The 20,948-nt window shown below is 44.0% G+C and overlaps 1 protein-coding gene across 6 annotated transcripts; it reads right to left on the bottom strand.

The window, feature by feature from the left end:
• Positions 1–3,859: 3,859 nt before the first annotated feature.
• On the bottom strand, positions 3,860–19,733 carry LOC110524509 (histone H2A deubiquitinase MYSM1). Of its 6 annotated transcripts, XR_016496304.1 has the most exons (18): positions 19,456–19,534; positions 13,794–13,915; positions 13,304–13,379; positions 13,162–13,214; positions 12,972–13,052; positions 12,759–12,843; positions 12,589–12,687; positions 11,761–12,470; positions 11,550–11,680; positions 11,326–11,426; positions 7,775–7,929; positions 7,559–7,664; positions 7,351–7,425; positions 5,977–6,084; positions 5,546–5,734; positions 5,326–5,455; positions 5,056–5,219; positions 3,860–4,886 (listed from the first exon to the last, which is right to left on the bottom strand). XR_016496304.1 is itself a non-coding variant. In XM_090235878.1 (17 exons), the coding sequence occupies exons 4-17, from the start codon at positions 13,176–13,178 to the stop codon at positions 4,515–4,517; spliced, it is 2,415 nt and encodes an 804-aa protein (XP_090092004.1). In that variant the 5' UTR covers positions 13,179–13,214; positions 13,304–13,379; positions 13,794–13,915; positions 19,456–19,565; the 3' UTR covers positions 3,860–4,514. The 6 variants fall into 6 exon arrangements, 4 of the variants coding, with proteins under 4 accessions (XP_090092004.1, XP_036834206.2, XP_090092005.1 ...); XR_016496303.1 differs by lacking the exon at positions 13,794–13,915 and having other exon boundaries at positions 19,456–19,733; XM_090235878.1 differs by lacking the exon at positions 5,977–6,084 and having other exon boundaries at positions 19,456–19,565.
• Between the last annotated feature and the right edge of the window lie 1,215 nt (positions 19,734–20,948).

The raw sequence follows: 20,948 nt of genomic DNA, 5'->3' as shown, positions 1-20,948 counted from the left end.
CTTTTATCCTACTGTTTTGAATTGATCTGGACTGGGAATAAAACAAACACGTGTCTCTCACACACACACTACTCACAGGCAGTACGAAGGTGTTGACGGTAGGGATGTCGTCACATGGACCCTCAATGGAAGAGATGAGACCTCTGGGATGCCTTTGTTAGTCAAAGCCTATGGGGAAATGAATGTTTTTTGTTGATAAATGCCGAAAATAAGGTCTGTGGTAAACACAGGAGATATTATACATTTTATTCTATGAGATAATCTTCATCAGCTAACATCACTTTTGTGAATTTTGAGACAGGGACACTAAAAACACCATGCAGTACTACTAGAGACAGGGACACCAGAAACACCATGCAGTACTACTAGAGACAGGGACACCAGAAACACCATGCAGTACTACTGGAGACAGGGACACCAGAAACACCATGCAATACTACTAGAGACGGGGACACTAAAAACACCATGTAGTACTACTAGAGACAGGGACACTAAAAACACCATGCAGTACTACTAGAGACAGGGACACTAAAAACACCATGCAGTACTACTAGAGACAGGGACACCAGAAACACCATGCAGTACTACTAGAGACAGGGACACCAGAAACACCATGTAGTACTACTAGAGACGGGGACACTAAAAACACCATGTAGTACTACTGGAGACGGGGACACTAAAAACACCATGCAGTACTACTGGAGACAGGGACACTAAAAACACCATGTAGTACTACTGGAGACGGGGACACTAAAAACACCATGCAGTACTACTAGAGACAGGGACACTAAAAACACCATGCAATACTACTAGAGACGGGGACACTAAAAACACCATGTAGTACTACTAGAGACAGGGACACTAAAAACACCATGTAGTACTACTGGAGACGGGGACACTAAAAACACCATGCAGTACTACTAGAGACGGGGACACTAAAAACACCATGTAGTACTACTGGAGACGGGGACACTAAAAACACCATGCAGTACTACTGGAGACAGGGACATTAAAAACACCATGCAGTACTACTGGAGACAGGGACACTAAAAACACCATGTAGTACTACTGGAGACGGGGACACTAAAAACACCATGCAGTACTACTAGAGACAGGGACACTAAAAACACCATGCAGTACTACTAGAGACAGGGACACTAAAAACACCATGTAGTACTACTGGAGACGGGGACACTAAAAACACCATGCAGTACTACTACAGACAGGGACACTAAAAACACCACGCAGTACTACTGAAGACGGGGTCACTAAAAACACCACGCAGTACTACTAGAGACAGGGACACTAAAAACACCATGCAGTACTACTGGAGACGGGGACACTAAAAACACCATGCAGTACTACTGGAGACGGGGACACTAAAAACACCATGCAGTACTACTGGAGACAGGGACACTAAAAACACCATGCAGTACTACTAGAGACGGGGACACTAAAAACACCATGCAGTACTACTGGAGACAGGGACACTAAAAACACCATGCAGTACTACTGGAGACGGGGACACTAAAAACACCATGCAGTACTACTGGAGACAGGGACACTAAAAACACCACGTAGTACTACTGGAGACGGGGACACCAAAAACACCATGTAGCAGCAACATCTGATCCATCTTAACTCAACGAGATCACACTCAGATCTGTGTGTGTGTCTTACCTGCCCAGTATAGTAGGCACTATCTTCTGCAGGGTTTTGAGTACCAGCCATATTAAAAGGAGAAGGCAGGGCGCGGTGAGGAGCAGAGGTATGAAAGAGGTTCTGTCCACACTGAGACAGCCATATAACAGAGACACAGTTGACAGGAGGGCCAAGTCTGGGGGTCCCTACTGGGAGAAGTCCTGTTCTTACATCAGTCTCTGAGACAAAGATAGCCTCAATTGAAGTTGACAAACTGACAAACATATGTGGTGTTCAAGTCTGGACCGAGGGTAATAAAAGTGTGGAAAAGTGTGTGTGTGGCCTGCTGTTTCAACATAGCACCAAGAACCTGTCTCCCTCCTGCTTTTCTCACACTCTTTACCCTTTGTAGTGTGTGAAACTACACCATGTCTTGCAGGAACCTGCATAATGTTATTACATTTTTTGATACATTGTAAAAAAATAAATGTTTAAAAGTATTTTGTCTCTGTCAATTCAGAGTCTCAGTGAGTTGGAAGAAGAGGATGAGATTGACCCTCAGTCAGCCCATCAGCAACCAGCAGCCTGCAGGTAGAGAAATATGGATGTCAAAGAAATTGTGTGGTCTTCTTGCCCAAGGAATGAGCCACCCCGCATGGCTGCCAATGTGATAAGGATGCAAGCAGGCCTGACGCGGATGGCGGTTACTCATGTGCAGGTCATAAAGTCTTATTTTGAACTGTTCATCCAAGACACCACCCAGAAAATCATTCTGGACGGCACTAATTTGGAGGGAAGGCGTGAGATGGAAGGAGATGTAGCAAACTCATTTACATGCATACTTTGGGGTTCTTATCATTGCTGGTGTTTTTAGATCCAATGGGGAATCCACAGAATCCCTGTGGGATGCAGAAACTGGCAGACAACTTTTCCGTGCAACATTGTCTTGTTTCCAGGATTATCCACTTCGATAACCGAGACACCAGACCAGCTCGGCAGCAGACAAGCTAGCTGCAATCAGGTCAGTGTGGAACAAGTGGGTGGACCGCCTTGCCCTGTACTACAACCATGGGCCCAATGTTACTGTTGATGAGCAGCTTAAGCCATTTAGGGGCCGCTGCCCCTTCAGGCAGTACATACCATCTAGACCCGCAAAATATGGAATAAAGGTCGGGCTGCCTGTGATGCTACTTCATCATATGTGTGGAACTTGCAAATGTTTACGGGGAAGCCAGATGGAGGAGTCCCTGAGAAGAACCAAGGGATGGAGGTTGTCCTGGGTGTGACAGAGACTCCGTGGCCACAACATCACATGCAATTACTTTTTACGTAGCACAAGCTGGGATAGGAGCTCCTCAAGAGGAAGCTGACAATGGTAGGAAGTATGGGGGAAAAAACAAGCCAGAGCTCCCACCTCAGCTGTTGAATACACGGAACAGGCCAATCAATTCCTCTAAATTTGTGTTGACAGCTGACACGTCCCTAGTGTCCTACGTGCCAAAGAAAGGCAAAAATGTGGTACTCATGAGTGTTTCATAGGGATGGGAGAATCTGTGGCCAGGAACATCAAAAAACTGAAATCATATTGGATTACAATGCCACAAAAGGAGGGGTGGACAATTTAGACAAGCTGGTGACTGGCTACAGCTGCAGAAGAATAACCCTACACTTGTCACTTGTGATATTCTTCAACATCTTGGACATCTCGGCGTACAACGCGTTTGTCATCTGGATGGCGTTGAACCCAGATTGGAACAGAGATACTCCAGAGATAGCTCTTTCTCGAGGAGCTGGGCAAGGTATTGGTAAGACCGCAAATCTAGAGGCGGCAACATATTCCAAGAACCCCAGCTTCTGCAGCCATCGTGAGGTGGATGCTGGTGCCCCATCCGCCCGACCCACAGAACCAACAACTCCAATACCAGAAGTGTGAGTGATGTTGCATGTGTGTGTGTCTGACTCTCCTACCTTGGCCTGCTGTAACTATATATGTGAGTGAGTGAGATGTTAGTCAATTTCTAGACTGCAGACGATAGCAACAAGGAGGACAGGAAGACACATTACACATGTAAAACTCTCTCTCATGTGGTGTGTAGACCGGCATTCATTTGTGTTCAATTGGGCTCATTTAACATTTCCGTAAAATTTGTCCTTCCAATTTGTTCAGTTCAAAGCCATAAACATCAATAGTGATGAAAACCACCTTGTTTCATTTATATTTGTTCAAGATAAACATGATTTATTTCACCCATGTCTTGATCAGTTATTTTGGTAAAAAAAACTTTTATTGATAAATGTGATCTAGCAGAGGTAAATGGCAAATATTAACCATGTATGCTGTCTATATTAACCATGTATGCTGTCTATATTAACCATGTATGCTGTCTATATTGCTTGTAATTGATTTAAGTCAACATCTAAGTAGTAAGTATTTTTTACATAAATTGTTATGGCTGAATTGTTTTAAAAACCCAGTAATGTTGTGGGTCCATCAGACCGGTGAACATTGGGTGAATAACAAAAACATGAACACCACACAAGGGGTTAAAAGGGCAATCTGGAGGTTCATTCATTTTTGGAACGATAAATGATTTATATGTACCCATTGATTCTTGAACTGTTGTATCCCATCAGAACCCAAAATATACACTTGTTTTACTACAATGTTTTTAAACAAACACTATATAGCTCCAAAACATGGTTGAAACATTTTTATATCATGGATGGTCAGTCCTTGCATCTATAGCTGTCTGTGAGGGGTTACTGATCTCCAGCCCCATCCTCCAGCTTTTTACCGAAATAGGGGCAGGGAAAAGACTTTGTTATTGTTTCAACTGCATTACAAACTGGATATATAGAGACATCTAGTAGATTCAGAATAGATAATCATGACCAGTTAACAACACAGAACCAAACTGCATTGGATGTAAGTTCTCTTGGTTAGCTGTGTGCGAGTTAGTGGTTTCTATATTAGGCGTTTCTATACTATCAATGGGCGAGACCGATTCATTCTCCCAGTTTTCCTTTGTTCCTGTGTCATCTGTTCCTCTGATGTTGATTGGCTGAGTGAAGGGGAAGGCATGGGTGTTGATTGGATCTGAGGAGTCAGCGGTTTCGCCCCCATCCTTGCCTCTTGGTTTCTCAGCAACAAAGTGTGACAGGAACAGAGTGTGGATCTGGGAGAGGAAGTGGTCTCCCTCCTCCTCTAGCAGGGGCTCCAGATACCTCCCCAAAGATGACATCATCTAGATAGAGACAGAGGGTGTGACAGGGAGGAGAAAGAGAGCAAGATGTTGAGAGATGGAAGTGAGGCAGGGATGATAGAGAAAGAAAATAAAAAACTCAGACAGCAGAGAGGGGTGACACAGCAATATGAAACAGGGTAAGAGAGTGAATAGAGACAAGGTGACCTACCTTCTCCAGACAGGTGAGATGAGAGTCCCTGCGGAACGGCCTGTCCATCTGGACACTGCCGTGGGCGTGTTTATACTTGTGGATAATCCACTCTGCCCTCCTCATCAGCTGGCTCCAGTCAGGCTGCTGCTGTGAACACTGGTAGTCAAACCTGTAGGGCAGCTCTGAGACGGAAGGAGGGAAGGAGAGAGGTAGAGGATAAATATGCACACTCAGACCAAGTTGATTAGAGGTTGTGAAAGGGGTCATGTTAAGAGATGTGTGTCATACTCTGTGGTCCTGGTCCTTGGTCCTCTCTGACCATCAGGCAGGTGGTTTGGGAGCGGGGGGAGGGGTTAGCAGGGTCAAACGGACTCACAATCATCCCAATAAACGGGGCTCCGCCTCGAGAGAAATAACTCTGAGAGAAAGAGAGGGTCAGAACACAGTTTCTCTCTCTCTCACACACACACACACACACACACACACACACACACACACACACACGTACCTGGAACTGGTCCTGTGTGTGTATATCCCGTATAGAGGGGTTTGGGTGGAAGGTGGGGTGAGAGTGGTACCATCCCACTACAGCCAAGCCCAGGCTAGACAACAGCTCACAGGCCTGAGTCTGAGACAAAGGGTCCATCTCACACTGCAGACCTGTACTCACACTGTTACATGGCTCCGCTGCAACAATCTAGCACATAGACACACAGTGCATTTGGAAATTATTCAGACCCCTTGACTTTTTCCACATTTTGTTACGTTACAGCCTTATTCTAAAATGGATTAAATTGTTTTTGTCCTTACCAATTTACACACAATACACCATAATGACAAAGCAAACACAGGTTTTAAGAAATGTTTGCAAATAAGAAAAATGAAATAACTTTTAAACATAAATATTCAGACCCTTTACTCAGTACTTTGTTGAAGCACCTTTGGCAGCAATTACAGCCTCGAGTCTTCTTGGGTATGACGGTACAAGCTTGGCACACCTGTATTAAGGCAGTTCCTCCCATTCTTCTCTGCAGATCCTCTAAAGCTCTGTAAGGTTGGATTGGGAGCGTTGCTGCACAGTTATTTTCAGTTAATTCCAGAGATGATCGGAGCAAAGTACAGGAAGGTTCAAGTCCGGGCTCTGGCTGTGTGTGTGTGTGTGTGTGTGTGTGATACACACACACACACACACACACACACTCACACAGTTGAAGTCGGAAGTTTACATACACTTAGGTTGGAGTCATTAAAACTCATTTTTCAACCACGCCACATGGGGACAAAGATCGTAGTTTTTGGAGAAATGTCCTCTGGTCTGATGAAACAAAATAAAACTGTTTGGCCATAATAACCATCATTATGTTTGGAGGAAAAAGGGGGAGGCTTGCAAGCCGAAGAACACCATCCCAACTGTGAAGCACGGGGGTGGCAGCATCATGTTGTGGGGGTGATTTGCTGCAGGAGGGACTGGTGCACTTCACAAAATAGATGGCGTCATGAGGAGGACAATTATGTAGATATATTGAAGCAACATCTCAAGACATCAGTCAGGAAGTTAAAGCTTGGTCACAAATGGGTCTTTCAAATGGCCCATGACCGCAAGTATACTTCCACAGTTGTGGCAAAATGGCTTAAGGACAACAAAGTCAAGGTATTGGAGTGGCCATCACAAAGTCCTGACCTCAATCCCATAGAAAATGTGTGGGCAGAACTGAAAAAGCGTGTGTGAGCAAGGAGGCCTACAAACCTGACTCAGTTACACCAGCTCTGTCAGGAGGAACGGGCCAAAATTCACCCAACTTATTGTAGGAAGCTTGTGGAAGGCTACCCAAAACATTTGACCCAGGTTAAACAATTTAAAGGCAATGCTACCAAATACTAATTGAGTGTATGTAAACTTCTGACCCAATGGGAATGTGATGAAAGAAATAGAAGATGAAATAAATCATTCTGACATTTCACATTCTAAAAATAAAGTGGTGATCCTAACTGACCTAAGACAGGGAATTTTTACTAGGATTAAATGTCAGGAATTGTGAAAAACTGTATGAAACTTCAGACTTCAACTGTATATACACATTTGCAAACATTTCTAAAAACCTGTTTTCACTTTGTCATTATGCAGTATTTTGTGTAGATTGAGGATTATTATTATTTTTTAATCCATTTTAGAATAAGGCTGTAACATAACAAAATGTGGGAAAAGTCAATGGTTCCGAATATTGTGCGAATGCACTGTAGATACACAGAGGATTGACTAGTGTTATTAGCATTTTCTTTGTCAACATCATCATCATGAGGTGGTCGTCTCACCTTCAGGACGTTGTCTTCCTCGCTGTAGGATCCTCCCAGTAGCCCGATGACTTCACCCATCGACACATGGGCATGCTGGGTAAAAATACAAAACACAAAGACACTGAGCCCGAAGACCTTGGTAAACAACCCACATTGATACCTCTGTCTGTGTGTTCATGTGTGAACATTGTTGCTTTATTAAATACATGTAGATGTGTGTACCTACCATGTCCATGATGAGGAGAGCCTCGGCACACACTATCACCTGAAAGGGCTCCTGCCTTTCCTTTCCAAACACACGACACGGAATCAGCTGGAACGGATCCAGCAACCTGATAATGGAGAAAGAGACTTTTACTGCATGTAATGTACAGTACACATTTCTAAGGATCCAGTGTTGACAACACACAGACATTATTGGTAGTATACACCACCCACTCACCCTCTGTGCCTGGAGACCTTACAGGGTTTATGCGGTCTCATCTCTCTCCTCAGGGCTAGCTCCTCTGCACTCAGGTGCTCGTATGTCTGTCCCTCCAGGTCTTTAGCGTCACGCCAGTTCCCCCACACGTCCCTCACACGACGCTTCCTGGTTCGCTACGACACACAACCAATCAACATGTTATAGAGCTATAACAGGTCACAGACGCCTCATTTTATGCACGCTTCGACAACAACACCGAACCGTGCGTGAGGGCCCCCATCGACCCAGAGGACTGGGCGATCTCGCTCTCCGAGGCCGACATGAGTTAGGTCTTTAAATCGGGTCAACACTCACAAGGCTTCACACCACAATTACTACCACCCTGTAGCACTTACATCTGTAATAATGAAGTGCTTTGAAAGGCTGGTTATGGCACACATCAACTCCATCATCCCAGTCACCCTAGACCCACTCGAATTTGCATAGCGCTCAACAGATCCATAGATGGCGCAATCACAATTGCACTCCATACGTCCCTAACCCACCTAGATAAGAGGAATACCTATGTGCGAATGCTGTTCATTGACGGCAGAGCAAGGTTCAACACCACTGTCCCCTCCAAGCTTGTCACCCATCTTTGGATCCTGGGACTGAAGACCTCCCTCTGCAACTGGATCCTGGATTTCCTGACAGGCCGACACCAGGTGGTTTGGGTAGGCAACATCACCTCCATCAACACGGGGACCCCACAGGGGTGTGTGCTCAGTCCCCCCCTGCACTCCAGACTGCGTGGCCACGCACGACTCAAACACCATCATCAAGTTTGCTGACATCACAACGGTTGTAGGCCTGAGCCCCGGCGACGATGAGACAGCCTACAGGGTGGTGGTCAGTGACCTGGAAGTTTGGTGCCGGGACAACAACCTCTCCCTCAATGTCAGTAAGACCAAGGAGATGATCGTGGACTACAGGAAATGGGGGGGAAGCACGCCCTCATCCACATCAACGGGGCTACAGTGGAGCGGGTCGAGAACTTCCAAGTTCCTGGGTGTCCAAATCACTAAGGACTTAAAATGATGCACTCACACACGCAGAGTAGTGAAGAGGGAGTGACAGCGCCTCTTCCCTCAGGGCATTGAAAAGGTGTGGCATAGACCCTCAAAATGTTGTACAGCTGCACCATTGAGAACATCTTAACCGGCTGCATCACTGCTTGGTACGGCAACAGCACCGCCCTCGATCACATGGAGCTACAGAAGGTGGTGCGGACAGCCCAGTACATCATTGGGGTGAGCTCCCTGCCATCCAGGACCTCTATATCAGGCAGTGTGAAAGGAAGGCCCTAAAAATGGTCAAAAACTCCGCCCACCAAGCCATAGGCTGTTCTCTCTGGTTCCTCAAGACAAGCGGTACCGGTGCATCAAGTCTGACACCAGCAGGCTCCCGAACAGCTTCTATCCCATGAGACTGCTAAATAGCTAACAGAATGGGTACATGGACTATCTGTGTTGACCATTGTATTTTATACTGTCTCTATGCACACTCACAGGGCTCTACACACAACATACACACACATTTATACTGACTATACAAATGCACACAAACACTCAAATAAAATATTAATTCATGCTGCTGCTCTGTTTATCAAATATCCTGATACCTACTTACCATACCCCTTTCCATACACTACATGACCAAAAGTATGTGGACACCTGCTCGTCAAACATCTCATTCCAAAATCATGGGCATTAATATGGAGTTGGTCCCCTCTTTGCTGCTATAACAGCCTCTACTCTTCTGGGGGAGGCTTTCCACTAGATGGTGGAACATTGCTGCTATAACAACCTCCACTCTTCTGGGGGAGGCTTTCCACTAGATGTTGGAACATTGCTTGCTTCCATTCAGCCACAAGAGAATTAGTGAGGTCAGGCACTGATGTTGGGCGATTAGGTCTGACTCACAATCGGCGTTCCAATTCATCCCAAAGGTGTTCAATGGGGTTGAGGTCAGGGCTCTGTGCAGGCCAGTCAAGTTCTTCCATACCGATCTCAACAAACCATTTCTGTATGGACCTCGCTTTGTGCACGGGGGCGTTGTCATGCTGAAACAGGAAAGGGCCTTCCCCAGACCTTTGCCACAATGTTGGAAGCATAGAATTTTCTAGACAGTCATGCTGTAGCGTTAATATTTACATTCACTGGAACTAAGGGGCCTAGCCCGAGCCATGAAAAACAAACTTTAAAGTTGGCACTATGCATTGGGACAGGTAGCGTTCTACGGGCATTAGCCAAACCCAGATTCATCCGTCAGACTGCCAGATGGTGAAGCGTGATTCATCACTCCAGAGAACGCGTTTCGCCACTGCTCCATAATCCAATGAAGGCGAACTTTACACCACTCCAGCCGACGCTTGGCATTACGCATGGTGATCTTAGGCTTGTGTGCAGCTGCTCGGCCGTGGAAACCCACTCTAGACGAACAGTTCTTGTCCTAATGTTGCTTCCAGAGGCAGTTTGGAACTCTGTAGTGAGTGATGCAACCGATTATTATGCGCTGCACGCTTCAGCACTCGCCGGTCCTGTAATGTGAGCTTGTGTGGCCTACCACGTCACGGCTGAGCAGTTGATGATCCTATACGTTTCCACTTCACAATAACAGCACTTACAGTTGACAGGCGCAGCTCTAGGAGGGCAGAAATCTGACGAACAGACTTGGAAAGGTGGCATCCTATGACGGTGCCATGTTGAAAGTCACTGAGCTCTTCAGTAAGGTCATTCTACTGCCAGTGTATTCTATGGAGATGGGTGTATTAAATCGAGCACACAGCAGTCAGCAATAGGTCTGGCTGAAATAGCCGAATCCACTCATTTGAAGGGGTGTCTACATATTTCTGTATATATGGTGTATCCATCTCTATCACTCCAGTATCCCTGCACACTGTAAATATATTATTGGAACTGACCCTGTATATAGCTTCTTACTTTCTTGAGTTCTTCTGATTTACATTTTTTGTGTTTTTATTCTATCTTGTGTTACTTTTTGTGCTATATTGACTACTGCATTGCTGGGTGTGGAGCTCTCACAGGACCACGTGCTGACACAGATCGATCACGGGCCGGCAGCATAGTCGACTCTCAGGCAGGATGAAAACGCCTAAATCGCCCATAATCGTTTGCTAGTTACGGCCACTTTCACCATGATCCTTAGCGACTTGTTGGTGCCATTCAGCCCCCTTCAGCAATACGGCACGCTTCAAATTCAAATACTTCCGGCTGCATGCGTCATTGGAACTTTTCCATATGGATACGTGATACCTGAAAATATTTTTCCCACGCTGCCGGACGCTCCTCTCCTCCATTTCATCAACAAAACAATAACAAATGTCCTGAGGCAAACTGCCGCTGTTTCCCTAAATGTAGATTCAATCTTTAATAAACCAAATATAAATGACAAACCTAGGCATTCTCTCACAATGCTCTATTGTCTGGACCAGCTAGAGGGGTCTGGGATACAGTAGGGGGTCAGAGGTTATAGGGGTCAGAGGTTACAGAGGTCAGGGGTTGACTCACCATGCTCTGTAGTCTTTGGGCCAGCTGGTATTCCAGAGTGTCTCGGCTCTCTCTGGGTTTAGAACGATCCACCACCCTGGGACGGTTATACACTGCCTGATCTGGAGGGGAAGAGTGGAGAGAATAGACAGGTAGATCAGACAAATCAGAAAGATTTGCATAACCAAGAAAGATAGACTGAGAAAAAGAATGAGAGAATCACATTAGTAGTGAGTCCTAGTTACCACAGTTGAAGTTGATGCCTCCTATCAGCTCCAGGTAGGTGTGTATTCTGCCGATACAGTTGACATCTCCACAGTTCTTCAGACCAGGACGCACTGACGTCTTGTTCAAGTACTTGGGCTTACTCTTCAACCTGAGACAAACACACACAAAAAGCATGTTGAACGTGAAACCTTGAGGTCTCTGATTGGTTGTGATTGTGTGTGTGTGTACCATTGGTCCAGCATGTAGTTCCTGATCTTCAGGTATCTCTCTGGGGTTTTGGATGGCCGTCCCTCAAAGAATTCTGGGATAGCTCGTTTCTCCTCCTCAGTGATAGTAGCCAGGTCCAGATCCGCTTCCTGCTCGGGGGCTGTAAGCTCCTCCTCGTCAAACTCCTCCCCTGCCTCTTGCCACCCAGACCCCCCTGTCTCCTCTCCAGACTCCACTGGGTCCCTCAGGGGCTCAGCAGTTCCCCCCTCACACTGTCCGCTGGGGGCCTGCTCTGCTGGGCATGGAGCTGTGAGGGGAGATGGAGGGCTACAGTTAGGCTGCTCCTGATCCGTCTCTTCCAGCCTGGGGTGTGTCTGGTTGAGTTGCACCTGGTGGATCTCTCCATGGTTGTCCAGCTCCTCTGGCACTCCAGGCTCATGTGTCTCAGTCCTAACTCCAGCCTGGAGGTCCTCAACATTCCCCTCAATATTTCTTTCTCCTCCATTTCCTCCTCCACTACTTCCCTCATCGCTGAAGTCATCAGTTATGTCCACCTCCTCTTCCTCTTCGTCTCCCAGTCTCTCTATCCGGACAGTGTTGGTCAGAGCTGACAGGTGGGTGGGGACAGACAGGCCAGAGGTGAACACTGTTGACCCTGCCTCTGGGACCTGGCCTAAAACCAGGGGGGCTGTAGGGGTTGCCACTGCAGTAGTATTGCACTCTGATTTAGCCTGCAGGCAGAGAGGACAGGGAGAGTGACATGGTGAAAGAGGACAGAGACTGTAGGATATCTCTAATATATCCTGGTTGGCTGAGCTGGGAGAGATGTCGACTAGAGGACAGTGTTACCTTGTGTTTGAAGTACTGTCTGGCGTAGCTCTTCACCTGTAGAATGGTCCGACTGCCTACCAGCTTGGAGATCTTAGTCCACCTACGGCCAAACTGAGCCTGGGGGTATAAAAAGTAGGGTGTCATCTGAAATCAGTGAGGAGAGGAGAGAGGAGAAAAGAGGGTCGTACCAGTCCTGTCTCAAACAGCTCCTTCTCCTGCTGTGACCAGCGAGTGGCTGTGGAGGAGCCTGAACCTGAAGGCTTGGCAGGAGACCTGGGTGAAAACACAGCAGTAACAGTATCATGTCAGAGGCAACAACACAACACATCAGAGGGGTGGGAAGTGAACGTTTTCACCAGAGGTTTAGAGCAACACAAGGACAAATGGGACAACTGACTCACTTCTTCACTTTGGGTTTAGGCTTGCAGTTAGCCGAGTTGGCCCACACACTCTTGGACGTCTCTTTACCTGTCAAATAATACCTAGAAAGGTGCTTAATAAGGACTAAAACACATATTATATGAAGAAAGACAGACACACAAACACATCCAAATCTATCCCAGGGGTGTGTGTGGTCTATGAGAAGGATACTGTTCCTCCAGCAGCATGTTCTCTGCACTGATGGAGCTGTCTAGTCCCCATGGCTACAGGGGAGAGAGAGAGTCAACACACACAAAGACCATCACACAGTACTTCCATCATGGCATATTGATTTGGCAGCAACACCTCTTACCAAGACTCCAGTATTGTTCTTCCATGCTGACTGCGGGTGCTGGTTCTGGAGTAGCGCTGCTCCCTCACCAAAGCCACTGACATAGAAGTGATATAGCTATTATCTCTCACTCTAGCAGGAATGTGATAATGATGTACACACCTTTTCTATTCATATACAGTCCATACACACCTTTACATATACAGTTGAAGTCAGAAGTTTACATACACACATTTTTCAACCACTCCACAAAATTCATGTTAAACTATAGTTTTGGTAAGTCGGTTAGGACATCTACTTTGTGCATGACAAGTCATTTTTCCAACAATTGTTTACAGATTATTTCACTGCATCACAATTCCAGTGGATCAGAAGTTTACATACACTAAGTTGACTGTGCCTTTAAACAGCTTGGAAAATTCCATAAAATTATGTCATGGCTTTAGAAGCTTCTAATTGACATCATTTGAGTCAATTGGAGGTGTACCTGTGGATGTATTTCAAGGCCTACCTTCAAACTCAGTGCCTCTTTGCTTGACATCATGGGAAAATCAAAAGACCTCAGACAAAAATTGTAGAGCTCCACAGTTTGGTTCATCCTTGGGAGCAATTTCCAAACGCCTGAAGGTTCATCTGTACAAACAATAGTACGCAAGTATAAACACCATGGGACCAAGCAGCCGTCATACCGCTCAGGAAGGAGATGCCTTCTGTTTTCTAGAGATGAACGTACTTTGGAGCAAAAAGTGCAAATCAATCCCAGAACAACAGCAAAGGACCTTCTGAATATGCTGGAGGAAACAGGTACAAAAATATCTATATCCACAGTAAAACGAGTCCTATATCAACATAATCTGAAAGAGGAAAGAAGCAACTGCTCCAAAACCGCCATAAAAAAGCCAGACTACAGTTTGCAACTGCACATGGGGACAAAGATTGCACTTTTTGGAAAAATGTCCTCTGGTCTGATGAAACAAAAATAGATCTCTTTGACCATAATGACCATCGTTATGTTTGGAGGAAAAGGGGGGATGCTTGCAAGCTGAAGAACACCATCCCAACCGTGAAGCACGGGGGTGGCAGCATCATGTAGTGGGGGTGATTTTCTGAAGTGCACTTGACAAAATAGATGGCGTCATGAGGCAGGAAAATTATGTGGATCTATTGAAGAAACATCTCAAGAAGTTAAAGCTTGGTCGCAAATGGGTCTTCCAAATGGACAATGACCCCAAGCATACTTCCAAAGTTGTGGCAAAATGGCTTAAGGACAACAAAGTCAAGATATTGGAGTGGCCATCACAAAGCCCTGACCTAAATCCTATAGAAAATGTGTGGGCAGAACTGAAAAAGTGTGTGTGAGCAAGGAGGCCTACAAACCTGACTCAGTTACACCAGCTCTGTAAGGAGGAATGGGACAAAATTCACCCAACTTATTGTGGGAAGCTTGTGGAAGGCAACCCGAAACGTTTGACCCAAGTTAACCTCACTAGGGTATGGGGCACTATTTTCACCTCCAGATGAAAAGCTTGCCCAAAGTAAACTGCCTGCTACTCAGGCCCAGAAGCTAGGATATGCATATAATTAGTAGATTTGGATAGAAAACACTCCAAAGTTTCTAAAACTGTTAAAATAATGTCTGAGTATAACAGAACTGAAATGACAGGTGAAAACCTGAGAAAAAGCCATCCAGGAAGTGGGATTTTTTTTATGTTTGTAGTTTTCTATTGACTGCATTTACAGATTCCATTGACTTAGGACTCAAATTGCACTTCCTATGGCTTCCACTAGATGTCAACAGTCTTTAGAAATTGTTTCAGGCTTGTATTCTGAAAAATTAGGGAGTAAGACCACTTTGAATGAGTGGACACTGCAGTGTCCCAGGGGTTTTTCATGCACATGATCGAGAGCGCTTTTGTCCGGTTGAAATATAATTGATTATTATGACTAAAAACAACCTGAGGATTGATTATAAAACATAATTTGACATGTTTCTACGAACTAAACTGTTACTTTTCTGATTTTTCGTCTGCCTGTTGTGACTGCCTTTTAGCCTGTGGATTACTGAACAAAACTGAGGTTTTTGGATATAAAGAGGGACTTCATCAAACAAAACAAACATTTGAGTAAATGGGAGTCTTGTGAGTGCAACCATATGAAGATCATCAAAGGTAAGTGATTCATTTTATCACTATTTCTGACTTGTGTAACTCCTCTACTTGGCTGGTAACTGTTTGTAATGATTTGTCTGATGGGAGTTGTTCTCAGATAATCGCATGGTATGCTTTCACCGTAAAGCCTTTTTGAAATCTGACACCGTGGTTTGATTAACAAGAAGTTAATCTTTAAACCGATGTATAACACTTGTATGTTTTATGAATTTTTATAATGAGTATTTCTATTTTTGAATTTGGTGCTCTGCAATTCCACTGGATGTTGGCCAGGTGGGACGCTACCGTCCCACACCCCCTAGAGAGGTTAAACAATTTAAAGGCAATGCTACCAAATACTAATTGAGTGTATGTAAACTTCTGACCCACTGGGAATATGATGAAAGAAATAAAAGCTTAAATCATTCTCTCTGCTATTATTCTGACATTTCACATTCTTAAAATAAAGTGCTGATCCTAAATGACCTAAAACAGGGAATTTTTTACTAGGATTAAATGTCAGGAATTGTGAAACTGAGTTTAAATGCATTTGGCTAAGGTAAACTTCCGACTTCAACTGTATACACACAGTACCAGTCAAAAGTTGACACTTACTCATTCAATGGTTTTTATTTTTTTTAACTATTTTCTAGATTGTAGAATAATAGTGACAACATCACAAATATGAAATAACACATATGGAATCATGTACTAACCAAAAAGTGTTAAAAAAAACATTTTAGATTCTTCAAAGTAGCCACCCTTTGCCCTATGACAGCTTTGCACACTCTTGGCATTCTCTCGACCAGCTTAATGAGGTAGTCACCTGGAATGCATTTCAATTAACAAGTGTGCCTTGTTAAAAGTTAATTTGTGGAATTTCGTTCCTTCTTAATGTGAATGAGCCGATCAGGTGTGTTGTGACAAGGTAGGGTTGGTATACAGAAGATAGCCCTATTTGGTAAAATACCAAGTCCATATTATGGCAAGAACAGCTCAAATAAGCAAAGAGAAACGACAGTACATCATTCATTTAAGACTTGAAGGTCAGTCAATAAGGAACATTTCCAGAACTTTGAAGGAGTCTTCAAGTGCAGTTGCAAAAACAATAACCTTCAAGCGCTATGATGAAACTGGCTCTCATGAGGACCGCCACAGGAAAGGAAGACCCAAAGTTACCTCTGCTGCAGAGGATAAGTTCATTCGGGTTACCAGAAATTGCAGCCCAAATAAATGCTTCACAGAGTTTAAGTAACATACAGTGCCTTGCGAAAGTATTCGGCCCCCTTAAGTTAATACTTTGTTGCGCCACCTTTTGCTGCGATTACAGCTGTAAGTCGCTTGGGGTGTCTATCAGTTTTGCACATCGAGAGACTGAAATTTTTTCCCATTCCTCCTTGCAAAACAGCTCGAGCTCAGTGAGGTTGGATGGAGAGCATTTGTGAACAGCAGTTCTCAGTTCTTTCCACAGATTCTCGATTGGATTCAGGTCTGGACTTTGACTTGGCCATTCTAACACCTGGATATGTTTATTTTTGAGCCATTCCATTGTAGATTTTGCTTTATGTTTTGGATCATTGTCTTGTTGGAAGACAAATCTCCGTCCCAGTCTCAGGTCTTTTGCAGACTCCATCAGGTTGTCTTCCAGAATGGTCCTGTATTTGGCTCCATCCATCTTCCCATCAATTTTATCCATCTTCCCTGTCCCTGCTGAAGAAAAGCAGGCCCAAACCATGATGCTGCCACCACCATTTTTGACAGTGGGGATGGTGTGTTCAGCTGTGTTGCTTTTACGCCAAACATAACGTTTTGCATTGTTGCCAAAAAGTTCAATTTTGGTTTCATCTGACCAGAGCACCTTCTTCCACATGTTTGGTGTGTCTCCCAGGTGGCTTGTGGCAAACTTTAAACAACACTTTTTATGGATAACTTTAAGAAATGGCTTTCTTCTTGCCACTCTTCCATAAAGGCCAGATTTGTGCAATATACGACTGATTGTTGTCCTATGGACAGAGTCTCCCACCTCAGCTGTAGATCTCTGCAGTTCATCCAGAGTGATCATGGGCCTGGCTGCATCTCTGATCAGTCTTCTCCTTGTATGAGCTGAAATTTTAGAGGGACGGCCAGGTCTTGGTAGATTTGCAGTGGTCTGATACTCCTTCCATTTCAATATTATCGCTTGCACAGTGCTCCTTGGGATGTTTAAAGCTTGGGAAATCTTTTCGTATCCAAATCTGGCTTTAAACTTCTTCACACCAGTATCTCGGACCTGCCTGGTGTGTTCCTTGTTCTTCATGATGCTCTCTGCGCTTTTAACGGACCTCTGAGACTATCACAGTGCAGGTGCATTTATACGGAGACTTGATTACACACAGGTGGATTGTATTTATCATCATTAGTCATTTAGGTCAACATTGGATCATTCAGAGATCCTCACTGAACTTCTGGAGAGAGTTTGCTGCACTGAAAGTAAAGGGGCTGAATAATTTTGCACGCCCAATTTTTCAGTTTTTGATTTGTTAAAAAAGTTTGAAATATCCAATAAATGTCATTCCACTTCATGATTGTGTCCCACTTGTTGATTCTTCACAAAAAAATACAGTTTTATATCTTCATGTTTGAAGCCTGAAATGTGGCAAAAGGTTGCAAAGTTCAAGGGGGGCGAATACTTTCGCAAGGCACTGTATCTCAACTAGAGGTCGACCGATTATGATTTTTCAACGCCGATACCGATAATTGGAGGACCAAAAAAAGTAGATCCCGATTAATCGGACGATTTGATTCATTTATTTGTAATAATGACAATTACAACAATACTGAATGAACACTTATTTTAACTTAATATAATACATCAATAAAATCAATATAGCCTCAAATAAAGAAACGTGTTAAATTTGGTTTAAATAATGCAAAAACAAAGTGTTGGAGAAGAAAGTAAAAGTGCAATATGTGCCATGTAAGAAAGCTAACGTTTAAGATCCTTGCTCAGAACATGAGAACATATGAAAACTGGTGGTTCCTTTTAACATGAGTCTTCAATATTCCCAGGTAAGAAGTTTTAGGTTGTAGTTATTATAGGAATTATGGGACTATTTCTCTCTATACCATTTGTATTTCATATACCTTTGACTATTGGATGTTCTGATAGGCACTTTAGTATTGCCAGTGTAACAGTATAGCTTCCGTCCCTCTCCTCACCCCTACCTGGGCTCGAACCAGGAACACATCGACAACAGCCACCCTCGAAGCAGCATTACCCTTGCAGATCAAGGGGAATAACTACTCCAAGTCTCAGAGCGGGTGACGTTTGAAACGATATTAGCGCTCACCCCGCTAACTAGCTAGCCATTTCACATCGGTTACACCAGCCATTAGGCTCATAGGCTTGAAGTCATAAACAACACTGTGCTTGCAAAGAGCTGCTTGCAAAACGCACGTGTGTAATAACGACACCCAGTTGTCAAGTCGAGAAATGTCAGACTTTCCTAGTTCCTGTCTAGCACATGAACACAGCATAGATGTACTGTATTCTGTCATATTTTATGTGGACACCGGGAAAAGTAGATGCTGCTTCAGTTACGGGTTATTTTTAACCTTCATAAATGTCAGAAAAGCAGAAATTCCTGATTAATTGGGGAAAAAACATCCCCGTTGTATCAAAAAAGAACTGCTGCAGCAGACAGTGGAGTGGGCGTGTCATGGGTGTCAGGTTTCACGTGGCTGAGGCAGATAGATGACTGGGGCCACATCAATCTCTTTGAAATTTGTCTCTACGACGTGTTTTGGTAGTCAAAGGGAGCGACCATTACAAGTTAAATTAAGTAGCTAGAATAATCTACTGATCAAGCGACCTGTTGTCATCAGCTAACGTTAGCAGCTAGTTACCGTGCTAGCCATGTCTTTGGCGTGTCCAACGGGTTATTTTTTATTTAACGGGCTTTGGTTCTCTGAATCGCCCAAATATCATTTGAACGTTATATTAATGACTTTTAGCCCATCAATAAAAATTTTTAAAAACGCTCTTACCCCAATTTAGCATCATATTCGTCTCCTTCGATATCAACGTCCAGGTCGTCCGCCATGTTGGCTACAGACAAATTTCAAACAACGGGCTAAGTGTACTCATTCACAACAATGACAGGATTCATCGACACCAAGTGGTGGGAGTGTGATACAGTCACTTTTCCACTTTGGGCAATGCAAGCGGTGGATAATATATTTGCAAGGAGTGTTGAGACAATACTTTAAAAATATTTTGCTTTCCTAACCTCTCCTTCATTACCACTGATAAATGAAATATCTACAGTGCTGTCTGCAGTCTGAAGTGGCTTCTCATTTCCTACCACTCATTTGAAGTCAAAGGACACAACAGGACACCACATTCAGAAAAGTATACTTTTTTAATTTGACACATTTACATATACAGAACATTAGTCTGTATATCTCAGATTATAAACTGGGTGGTCCAAGCCCTGAATGCTTATTGGCTGACAGCCATGGTACATCAGACCATATACCACAGGTATGACAAAACCTTAATTTTTACTGGTCGAATTACTACGTTGGTAACCAATATAAAAGTAAGTATTTACATTTTTTTTTTTTAAAGTATTTTAGCTGATGCTCAGGCAAGCATCACCATGGGAGATTAATCAATAAAATGAATATTTTTAATTTATAGAATGTCATTGATGCTCTTCTCCAACTTTTTTGTTCCTTTCTGCACAAGACAATGATGGCCTCTAACGAACAAAAAACTCAATGCTTTGAACCTACAGGCAAGATGTTTAGGAGAAGGTGTCTATTTTACTAACCTTATGATGGAACGAGGAGAGTATATTTTAGCAATAAGGCACCTCAGGGATTTGTGGTATATGGCCAATATACCACGGCTAAAGGCTGTATCCAGGCACTCCGTGTTGCATCGTGCTTAAGAACATCCCTTAGCCGTGGTATAATGGCCATATACCACACCCCCTCAGGCCTTATTGCTAAAATATACTCTCCTCGTTCCATCATAAGGTTAGACACCTTCTCCTAAACATCTTGTCGTAGATTCAAAGCATTGAGTTTTTTGTTCGTTAGAGTTTAGCATTCTTAAATTAACCAGAAAATCAATAGCTATCTGATTATTTATCAAAGTTACCTGGCTATTTCATTGAGCATGCTTTGTTGTATACCCTTCAGTCCGAGAGGTGAAAAAAGTCACGTTGTTTTGCATGAGCAGTTTGGTGTCCAGCCACAAGATGGCGGTGTGGTGTTACTCATCAACAACCACATCTGTATGTTTGTCCAAGTGCGTATATGACAGAGCTACAAAACAATAAAATAAAGCCAAATAACGGTCAATTAGTTGATTTCCCAACCACTCCCACCTCCTTCAGTCACCCGCAACCCTTTTCCCACAACCTTCCCTGCCTCTTTTACCCCCCAGGTGCAGCGTGTGATTGCTGTGATGTTAGATAGCATTCTATTTCTGTCACAAGAGAAAAAGAGAGCGAAAGGGGCAGGGCAGGTTC

This window comes from Oncorhynchus mykiss, chromosome 5, assembly GCF_057628025.1.
Source record: "Oncorhynchus mykiss isolate SJ-2025 chromosome 5, ASM5762802v1, whole genome shotgun sequence".
Lineage (NCBI taxonomy): Eukaryota > Metazoa > Chordata > Actinopteri > Salmoniformes > Salmonidae > Oncorhynchus > Oncorhynchus mykiss.
This window is presented reverse-complemented; position numbering and strand designations above follow the sequence as displayed.

Coding starts and splice junctions, on each gene's coding strand:
- LOC110524509 (XM_036978311.2), bottom strand. CDS start 19,511: ATGGCGGACGACCTGGACGTTGATATCGAAGGAGACGAATATGATGCT. Junction 12,844..12,971: donor CCTAAACCCAAAGTGAAGAA/GTGAGTCAGTTG, acceptor GTTTTCACCCAG/GTCTCCTGCCAAGCCTTCAG. Junction 7,426..7,558: donor CTCTCCTCATCATGGACATG/GTAGGTACACAC, acceptor ATTTTTACCCAG/CATGCCCATGTGTCGATGGG.